The following is a 10627-nucleotide window of genomic DNA, read 5'->3' as shown; positions in this document are numbered from 1 at the left end:
TCCTTTCCCTAAGACACATGGAGGGCCAGTTCTTTCCACCACTGCAGTGTAAGCATTGTGTCCTATACCTTCAAGCTGGCCACTCTGAGCTGGGGTGTAACTGCCTGCACCCCACCCAGCCTTCTTCCCTCCCCGCTCCCAGAACAAGCCCATGCCACACTGCCAGGCCTTGGTGCAGAGAGAAGCACTTCCCAGAAGTGTTTAATCCTCACAGGGGCTTAGGGAGGGATGTGAGGTCCATTTCCCACATCGGAAGCTAACTTACAGCGGACAGAGGAGACCCTCCCTCTCCACCCAGGTCTGCCTCCCACCAGCTGCCTTGGAGATGGCAGTGTGTCACCAGCCCCATGTTGCTTGTGTCCAAGGACTCTGCAGAAGGAAAAGGGGACAGGAGTTCGGCTCAGAAGTCAGAGGCCCAGGAAGGCTCCTGTGTGGCTGTGCCTCCCTCCATCGTCTGCTGCCCAGGCAGGGCTGGCCGTGCCTCCTGGGCCCATTCATGCCTGGACCAGTAGGGTATCATACCAGCCTGCTCAGAGGAGCAGAAGCCCCTGAGAACAACCTGACTTTCTGCAGGAAGTTAAGGCTAGAGTTTGGCTGCACTGAAACTGGAGAAGCCCTGGACTGGGAGAGGGCTGAGGACAACGCTGTCCAGAGCCCAGGCTCTCACCTCACCAGAATTGAGCTTTACACGAAGGCATATCGAGGGGGGCGCAGGCCCAGGGAAAGGTAGTCTGAGAACCCCAGGGTTTGCAGCAGGCACCTGCTAAGGAGTCCTGGGGTCCTCGGGCTGAGTCCAGCAGTGGGGTTCAGGGAAACGGACTCACCAGTGCCAAATCCCCCCTGGGTCGGGAGGCCAGTATCTTCCCCCATATTCTACTCAGTCTGGTGCAGGAGCCAAAGGGACTGGGCAGGAAGGACAAAGCAGCCCTGTCTTCCACCTGGAATTCCGGGAATGGAGCAAGGCTGAACCTGGAACTTCCTGCCCTGGAGCCTCATCCACTCCCCACCCCCTTTCTCAGGAGGCCCAGAAAGCACCAGAAGCCTAAGGAAGAAGCTGGATGACTAGAACTGCCCTGGCGATTGCTCCATGAAGGCATAAGGATGTGGGGCGCTGTGGGGCGGGGCAGGGCCTGCAGAGGGGTGGGCATCAAGCTTCCACTTCATGTAAACAAGGTGGCAGTGACCTTGCCGGCCACCATAGTCTGGTGAAGGTGACAATGGTCTTGAGGTGCTGTGAACCCTCTGTCTGGGATTCCACCTGAGGTCAGGATGGAGGCGGCAGGGATGGCCCGCTGCTGGGTGGGTCAGATGTGCAAACAGGTGCAGGAGTGGCGTGCACTCTCCGGAGCACGGGGCAGGACGGGAGGCCCCTGCAGGCCCAGGGCTCAGGAAACCACACAGTTGCTGGGCTTGGTGGAACCTGGACTCGCTTTACCTGTGGAGACAAGGGGCACAGGCAGGGAGGGACATAAGCGAGGGGCTCGGCAGAATGGCCCCCACTGCTGTCCTGTGCGCTGAGCCCTTCCGTGGCTCAGGATTACTATCTCCCTCCTAGTCTGTCGATACTGGGACCAGGTTCCTCGGGCACCCAGGAAAGAAACAGAAGATGCTCCCTGTAACTGCAGACTTGGCAGGCCTCAGGAGCCCAGACATTAAGCTGTCACCTCAGGCCACAGCAGGGCCTTACAAGTCTTTCCTGCCACTGGCAACTAACCTCTTAAGCTGCTTGAAGCTCAGCGCCCCCCGCCCCAAGGTGTTTGGGTGGCCTGCTCCCAGACCAGTCTCAGCCCCCTCTGCCTCACCAGTAGCTGCGTTGGAGGAGGCAAAATTGTGCCTTGCAAAGTCCCAGCTGCCATGCAGGAAACTGGAAGGACAGAGGAGGGATTCCAGGCAGAGGCTGTGCTAATCTCAGTCTGGTGGCCCAGTCATTTCCCCTGTCCTGGGCCTCTGCACCCACCCTTTCTGCCTTGGCCATTGCAAGAAAGCTGGCCAGTGTTGGGGGGGGTGGAGCACCTGCAAGGCAGACCTGACACTTCTAGTTGGCCCTGGAAGTGTTGGGCAGTTGGAGGCAGAGTCCATGGCAGAGCCAGACCAGCACCAATCGCAGTGGGCGGCTGTGTTATTTCCTGCCAGCTCCTCTCCACAGGGCAAGGGTGGTTCCCCTGGCTCACACCACCTTCCACAGCACTGCAGCTGCCAGCTAATAAAGGCGCCTCTGCCTCCCCTAGTGGAGCTGGATCTGGGGCCCTGGTTCTGTTCCTATGTCCCCAAACTGGCCATAGGTCACTGTCCCACTCACAGTGTATACTAATGTTAGCCTTTGCCACATCTGGGCCATCCTGAAGTCACACTGCAGGACTGCAAAGCCCTCCCCAAGTGCCCTGGGTTTGGGCAGCAACTGCCAAGGTAGGCAGGGGAGAGGAGAGAAAACAGGCCCCAGGTCCATGGAACAGACAGACAAAGAGACAGACAGACAGACAGACAGACAGACACAGACACCCCTCTCTGCAGTGGCTGCTTTGATCAGTGGGCTGCTAAGCAGATCCTGAGTTCCTCTCCAAAGGCCGAAGCAATTTGGAGGCAGGTAAACAAAATCAATTTCTAGAGCCAGAATCTGGGCAGGACCAGGGATCCGGGGGCCGGGGTGGGCAGGAGGGCTCCCTAGCTCCTTCTGGAAGAAGGCTGCCCTCACAGGACCTACCACTTCTGTTCCAGTCTCAGGATTCAGTTCCATGCCTCAGACAGGACACCAGGGAAATTCATGGTGCCCCGTCAGTCAGTGCTCATTTATCAGGAACTTACTGCAGGCAGACCTACAGCACCCGGGCCACGAAGAAGAACCCATGAGCAGCACATTTGTTTCTACAAAGGAAGTGTGACAGGGGCGTGGGTGGCCCAAAGAAGGCTCAGAAGTCGAGAGGCACAGGGAGGGGACACATGTCTGAGAACAGAGTGCAGAGTGCAAGGAGAGGGTCACTGAATGCAAGGGTATGGATAGAGGGGCCTGGGTACGATGCCCTTTGGCTGGACTGTGTGAGCCCAATGGACGGCTATGACAAAAACAATTAGCGCCACATTATATGGCTTTTAGGGCTTCCTGTTCCTTTATTTTTATTTTTGTTGGTCATGGGGCTTGAACTCTGGATCTGGGTGTTGTCCCTGAGCTCTTCAGCTCAGGGCTATTGTTCTAGCTCACTGAGCCACAGTGCCACTTCCACTCTTCTGGTGGTTAACTGGAGATGAGTTTTATGGACTTTCTTGTCTGGGCTGACTTTGAACCATGATCCTCAGATCTCAGCCTCCTGAGTAGCTAGGATTACAGGTGTGAGCCATTAGCACCCAGCTTACTGTTCCTTTTATATATAAATATAAAAATTTTATTTATTTATTTATTTTTTTGCCAGTCCTGGGCTTGGGCTCAGGGCTTGAGCACTGTCCTTGGACTTTCTCAACGCTAGCACTCTACCACTTGAGCTACACCACTTCCGGCTTTTTGCTATGTATGTGTGGCACCAAGGAATTGAACCCGGGTCTTCGTGCATGCTAGGCAGGCACTCTACCACTAGGCCAAACTCCTTACTGTTCCTTTTATCTGGAAGGGTCATCCAGATATCCACATGTGCCCCACCTCAAGGCTATGCTTGAACTCTCCCAGGCCCCAGGCCTTCCTTCACCACCCGCCTCCACAGCAAGGTCATTCCCCTTGCCCACCAGCCTCTGCCAAGCTCCAGGAGCGGGCACTGTTCATTGTGTCTTTGGCTGCCTTAGAATGGGCCCCAGCACAGGGCCGACATTTCACGGACACAGACTTTGGGGGTTCAGTGAATGAGCAAGGAATGGCCAGCTCCTTGGGGCTCAACCAATGCTAACAACAGGACAACAGCAGCTGTCCCTGGTGACGTGCACGCCCTCTCACCCAGTGCCTTCCTGAGCCCTGGCCAGGCCCAGGAGAAACAGGAAGGGCAGGGATGGTGACACCTGCCAGTAAGAGCAGGCTCTCAAGCTGAGTGGTTTGTCCCCCCCTCCCCCTCCAAGGGGTGGGAACCCTGCTGGTCAGGTGACAGGAATTATTGGATCAGCTGTGGGAGCAGGACTTGCCCCTCATGGCTCAGGCAGCACTGATGTTTGACACGCAGCACTTGCAGATGAACCTGGACTAGGGGCCTTCTGTCCTTAGGAAGCTCCGAGCCCAGGGAGCACATGCCCCAGTTTCCAGATGAGAGATCAGAGCCCACCAGTTCCCCAGGATGCCACAGAAAAACCTAAAGACCCCCAATGCAGAAACCCAGTGGTCTTGGGGGGTCCACCCACACATGAATCCGGGGGACCCAGGAGAGTTCTTGAGGAATGGCCATTGACGGTCACCTCAGAGAATGCTGGGAAGAGAAGTCCCCACACACATCTTACTCTCAGCTAGCAGGAAACTAACAGGAAAGATCTGGCTCACGGACAGGCATCACTCTTCAAAGTCTTTCAAGAAGCAGGGAGATGTGACCAAGTCTTTCAGACACAGCCACCATGACTTTTCAGAAGTGCTGGGAGGCAGACCCTGTGGGCTTGCAAAGACCTGGTGACCACATTACATCCCATCATCCCACATCCCTCTGCACAGGGACCCCTGCTGGGGGAGTTCTGGGCATAGTCTTTGGAGCCTCCTCCCTAGCCTCAAAGTTCCTTGAGCCTTGTCTCGAGTCTCCTCTGTGTCCCTGCGTCATCTGCTGGTCTGAGGAATCTCGAGTGGAGAACTAGGTGGGAAAATCAGGGCTCTTGTTTAAAATGCACATTTTTCCAAGGCCACTTAGCAGTACAGACTCTATTCAGACATTTTTAATGAGGCTGGGGATCTTGCCTGGATAGGTGGGTGTGGGCAGCGGGAAGGAGGGAAGGTGGGCGGGGGTGGGGGGGTGGGGGGGTGGTTACCTAGTGTAGGGGCCAGGTCCAGCCAGGAAAGAGAGGGAAAGCCTGACTTCTGACACTAGAGGGGGCTCTGAGCCTTCAAACTACCTGTCATTCCTGCACCCCAAGCCCCAAAGGAAGTAACTGCATTTGTGAGGCATTCCCAGGGGCCATGCCTGGGTCTGCAAAAATTTGCATGCTGTTTGACAACTAGATATACTTCTTATCAAGCAGCTTTGCAGGCTGTTGTCTCTCCCCTCTTCTTATCTTTCTCTTTCATCTACCTTGTCATCAACACTGTTCAAACTTCCTTGAGACAGAGACAGGACAGAGTCAGAATCAACTCAAAGGGATCTGGAAACCACTCCTCGGCGCACCCTTCCTCCTCTAAAAGAAAAACAGCTAGGCTGGGAACGTGGCTTAATGGTAGAGTGCTCACCCGCAGGTACAAAGCTCTAGATTTGATTCCTTGCTACCACATATGCAGAATAAGCCAGAAGTGGCACTGTGGCTCAAGTGGCAGAGGGCTAGTCTTGAGCAAAAACGTCCAAGGACAGTGCCCAGACCCTGAGGTCAAGCCCCAGGACTGGCAAAAAAAAAGGAAAGAAAGAAAAGACAGCTATGGAGAGGAAGGGATGTGTCTAGGGAGCAATGTGTTTCTCTCTCTCTCTCTCTCTCTCTCTCTCTCTCTCTCTCTCTCTCTCTCTCTCTCTCTCTCTCTCTCTTTGTGGGTTATGGGGCTTGAACTCGGTCTGGGCGCTGTCCCTGAGCTCTTCAGCCCTTCCCTTGAGCCAAGCCCCACTTCCCATTTTCTAGAGATTAACTGGAAATAAGAGTCTCAGGTCCTTTTGTGCCCGGGCTGGCTTTGAACCTCAATCCACAGATCTCAGCCTCCTGAGTAGCCAGAATTACAGGTATGAGCCACTGTGCCCAGCTAGCAATGTGTCTTAAGATGAGCCATTGCCAAGAAGTGAAAGTGATTTCCTCCCCACAGATGCAGGTGAGTGAGGGTTGGTTCCAGCCTCATCCCAGGCTCCTGTCAGGGCCTCAGCCCTTTGACGTGCAATTGGGGGCCACCAAGATGGAGTCTGTGTCCTACAAAGGGAAGGGGGAGGCATACAAAGGCCTTGGGTAGGGGCTGTGGTCTCATCCCTGTCTTTGGGAAAGAAAGCAGTGGGAGGTCTCGGGAGGGAGCTTGAGTTTCAGAGCAGGGTCTCCACAACTGGAAGCTCTGGGCACAGCAGCTAGCTGGGTGGATGTGCCCTGCCCTCCCCAGCATGGAGGAGGGGTTGCCCTAGCCAAATGTTCAGAAACAGGCGGCAGTGGCCACCCAAGTCATCCAAGCATATGACTGGGGCTGTGCGACTCACTCCAGTGTCAGCGGGCAGGGACGAGACAATGGGCCTTGCGTTTCTATGGCAACAGCACCTCAGGGTAAGGGGCAGAGGGAAGAGAAAGCTTCCGGTACACTTCCAGTCAAGATTTGGGGACTAGCACCTTTGCAGTGGGCTTGCCCCCCCCCTTCCCTGCCAGGTGTTCACCATGGCAACCCTTTCTCCAACAAGATGGCATCTGGTGTGGGGAGCCCACGAGGGTCAGGAACAGGGGCCAGCTGTCCCACTTCTGACAGGATGAGGGCTTGGGCTCAGGCCTGGGTTTGAGGTGGTCCAAGACTGCCCTGAGACCACTCATGGGACCTCTCCCAGCTTCTACTTGCCACCTCAGGGCACAAAGGGACGCAGTGGGAGGCAAAGGAGAGAGAGAACTATGCAGAGTCTTCTGGCGGGGGCGGGGGGTGAGGCAGTCCTGGTGCTCCTACTGTGCTCACGTCAGAGACCCCCCCAACCAGTGCCAAGATGCAGATACACCCCTGAGCACAGCTGGGGCAGGGGCTGAGGGTCAGTGGAATGGAAGGGGTTGTGTCCTTGCTCTGCAACCACTCACCGTCAGGTCAGAATTGGGCTTATGGGATCACACCTGAGTCCTGGGCCTGGAACAAGACTGACACAGAACTATGGAGGGCGAAATCCCAACATGGAAACTCTTCTGGCTCAGGGATGTGGAGACGAGAAAGGAAGCACTGCAGCCTGGTTGGCACCACCAGCCCCCTGGACAGCTACACCAGAGGCTGCTTTAGAGAGGGGTGACAGCCAGGCCTAGCTGCAAGCTGGTGGCTCACACCTACAATCCTGCTGAGCCCTGAGGATTGTGATTTGAAGCCAGCCTGGGATGAGACTCTGATCACCAATAAACTACCCCCAAAAGTTGGAAGTAGAGCACTGGCTCAAGAGGTAGAGCTCCACTCTTGAGTAAAAAGAACCCGAGGGAGAGTGCCCAGTCCCTGTGTTAGATTGGGACAAGCCCTACCCCCCACAAAAAAAAAAAGCCAGGGCCTGGAGGGGATCCTAGAAAGATGGCCAGAAAGACACCTCCACTACCATCACCACAGCCATTGCCACCACTGCCCCTCCATCACTACAGCCATCGTTACCACTGCCATTGTGTGCCTCCCAGAGCATGAACGCAGTTGTTAGCAGGGCCAAGACACCAACGGGGCCCAGGTGAGGTGGTATGTCTGACTAGGTTGGAGCCTGATGATGGAAATCTGACAAGGAATAAGGTTGGCCAGGAAGGATGGGAGCCGCAGAGCCAGGGCTCAGGTCTCTGCCCTCTCCTCGATGGGCTAGGCCCTTTCTGGCCACATTTCCTTCATTTGCTCCAGTTCCTGTGAGCAGAGCTGAATGCTATCTATGGGGAATGACTCCGGTGTCCAGTGACTGCTGCAGCAAGGCCTGTGTGGCTCTCCCTTCTCACAGAAAAGACCATGAAAACTCAGAACTGTATTGATGTGTGCAGATATGCCAGGGCCACTGGGCACAAGTAGTCTTGAGCCAGACTGGGAGGTAGGCCTCTTCTGACTTCCTTCCCACCCCAGCTCAGCAAGCTGCTGCCCACAGATGTGAGGCGAAGATCGCTCCTAGGGCCAGGGGTGGTGCCTGGGGCAGGGCGGCCCAGGACCCCTGGGCAGCAGGCTTACCTGAGACACTGGCCCTGGAATCCTCCGCCAGCCTCTTCCCCATCAGGAGCTCTGCATCTGTAAACGTGTCGGCGGACTGGGAGCTGGCCGTGCTGTGGAGCACTGCAGGCCTCTTGGCCCGTCGGCTGAAGAACCTACCACCGAAGCGCTTGCCCTCCTTGGCTGGGGTGGCATCCCCGTTGGCAGCTTCCCCCTTGCCGTTCTGGGTAATCTCTTTGGATTTGGGCCTCCAGTCTAAGGGCATGTGAGAGCCTATCTTGGCATCCCTCCGAGGAATGGGCTCCACCGGGGGCAGCACCTGCTCCACCGTGACCAGGTCATTCAGGAAGCTCTCCAGCCGCCGGGCCGCCTCTCCACGGCCGCTGCCCTCCTCTTGCCCCTCTGGGTTGCCACCAGCCTCCCGTTGCTGCCGGCTTGCCCAGCGCATCATCTCCCCTGGAGGAGGGCGGCTGCCTGCCACCAGGGCGTACTTGGGGTTGATAAGTTTGCGGGCCACGGTGGAAGAGTAGTTGAGGCCAAGTCTGCCTGCGCCTCCTGCCAGGCCCAGCTGCAGGTACAAGTTCACCTCCTCGGAGATGGCGTACAGCTCCCGGAACTCCACGTCAAAGGGCTCCACATTCTGCCCAGTCAGGAGGAGGAGAAGGTTCCTGTCCACATAGGAGGACGTCCAGGTGAACCTGGAGACATGGGGACATAAAAGCGTGTACATGTGCCTCCACGGCCTGCCAGCAGTCATTTCAACACGCGGCTTCCTGCCTCAACCTGCCTCATCACACTGAAGCTGGGTTATACTGCTTGGCGGAGGAAGGCGCCTCCCTTCTTCAAGCTGGGGTGCTCTCCAGACACTGACCCAAATCCTCCTTTTCAAACAGAGAAAGGCAGCAGCAGATACAAGGTATGAGAAACCAGGCCTGGCGTCACACCAGGTTTCTGTCCTTATGTGCCGTTCGACACAGGGTTTATGGGACCCAGGATATAAAACATCCCAGCGAGATCACTGAACTTACAGTATGTGAGGCTGACTTAACTAACTCCCATCCAGACATTAACTAAGTCCCTGCTACAAACACACTCGCTACATAGTGAGCAGCTGCTGCCAGGGTACTAGTGTGCATTTCTTACTGGTTCTTCTCTGAATTTTCAGAGCACCACAGAAACCTATTACTTTAGCCAGGAAAGAGTATTTGGGCCATTCATTAATTATTACATATGCTCAGCTCTCTTTTTACTTAGATTTTAATTTACATGGAAGAGAGAGCTTGCATACATTCTGTCTCTTGTGTTCCCGGCAATTTATATTTCTACATTAAAATTCTAGAGACATCCCGTTGTGCCACATCTGCACGTTTCATCCCCAGATCTGGTCCATTCTACTTTCGGCTTGTCCCAACTAAGAGAACTAACTCCAAAACGCAACCAGCTGCCGCGGCCCACGGCACACAGGCAGTGCTTAATGCGTAGGAAGAGTTGACACTTTCTGGAATAACACATCAGCCAGACAGCTTAAGGGAAGGGACGGGTAGAAAGCTGTTTAGCATTGGGCAAAGGATGCCTCTTCAAACTCCTGGCTGTGGAGTGTCCGCTGGAGCCCCTTCCTGAACAGTTACCATCAATAGAGAAAGCAAGGCCTCTTGGAATCTTCTCTGATCTGGCTCCACTCACCTATAAGATCCAGTTGCTACTTTGTCCCCGTCCACCATGAGGAACCTCGATGACAGAGTCCCTTTGACCTTTCCCATGGGCATACAGAAGCCAATGCCTGTCACAGAGCGGACGCGGATGTTCTGTTGAGAGAGGGGAAAGGCACCGTGGCTGCCGGGACAAGGCTTTGCTTCAGCACAGGAAGAGCCTCTTGTGCATGGACCCTGCCTGCAGGCTCTGCCTCACTAGTCTCTGCTTCCTTCATTTGTACAGAAAGAGTGCCATAAGGGAGGTTGCAACAATCTGGATAAGTCCAGGGGTTCCCCAAAGTTCTCTACAGCTCTAACTTGACCCTGACAGTGACCCCAGTGGCTCTGTAGGTTCATTAGCCCACCACTGGGCCAATGCTGCCTCTTCAGCCTCAGCAGCCAGGGGGTAAAATTGAACTTGGAAAAGAGTAGAGAGCTGAACTTTACCTGAGCAAATGAGCTGCATATTTTGGGGGTGGGCAGGAGGAGGAGCCAGAGGAAAGGAGCAGATGGCATCTCCTGGCCATGCCCTGCCCCCACGGTGTAGCTTACCCGGATACGGAAGTCAGTGAGCTCCAGGCCCTGACACATCTCCAGGAAGTGCTTCACTCCAGCCTCATCCAGGATGATGTACACGGGGACCCGGCGCTTAAAGGCAGCATCCACAATGTCTTGGAAAATGTCACCATCAGTGAAGAGGTCCATGACCACAGCAATGACCTGGGCAGGGAAGGGCACTGGTGGGCATGCTGTGACTACAAACCTGCCAAGACACACCTGCCCACGCCTCCCTTACCCTGGGGGTGACTTCAGCCTGCAAGCACTACTTATGAGTTCTCTAGGCCCTGCCCATGCAAGCGCGATGCATCAGGGAAGGGGGGAGGGCGGAGAGTCTCCTGCTGCCCCACCCCCACCCTGGGGAAATGAACAGGCACAAGGAGATACCCTCTCTGAGGTACAGGGGATAGGTGCTTTGACCTTCCTGCAGCAGTGCAAAGCCCTGTGCTTCTCCAGTACTTCCCCA

General features: G+C 55.5%; 1 protein-coding gene across 1 annotated transcript in view; it reads right to left on the bottom strand.

Annotated features, from left to right (window-relative positions):
* Positions 1-1150: 1150 nt before the first annotated feature.
* The window catches only part of Sack1f (scaffolding CK1 anchoring protein F), a 30782-nt gene continuing 21305 nt past the window's right edge, over positions 1151-10627 (bottom strand). The window contains exons 2-5 of the mRNA XM_090358067.1: positions 10156-10323; positions 9596-9717; positions 7934-8610; positions 1151-1435 (exon numbers count right to left, since the gene is read on the bottom strand). Of these exons, the coding sequence (XP_090214193.1) occupies positions 1386-1435; positions 7934-8610; positions 9596-9717; positions 10156-10323 (1017 nt within the window). The 3' untranslated portion in view covers positions 1151-1385. The remainder of the gene's footprint in view (positions 1436-7933; positions 8611-9595; positions 9718-10155; positions 10324-10627) is intronic.

The sequence above is a fragment of the Megascapheus bottae genome, chromosome 2 (assembly GCF_031878675.1).
Source record: "Megascapheus bottae isolate mThoBot1 chromosome 2, mThoBot2.hap1, whole genome shotgun sequence".
NCBI classification, from domain to species: Eukaryota; Metazoa; Chordata; class Mammalia; order Rodentia; family Geomyidae; genus Megascapheus; species Megascapheus bottae.
Note: the sequence above shows the minus strand (reverse complement) of the source record. Positions and strands in the feature narration are given on the sequence as shown.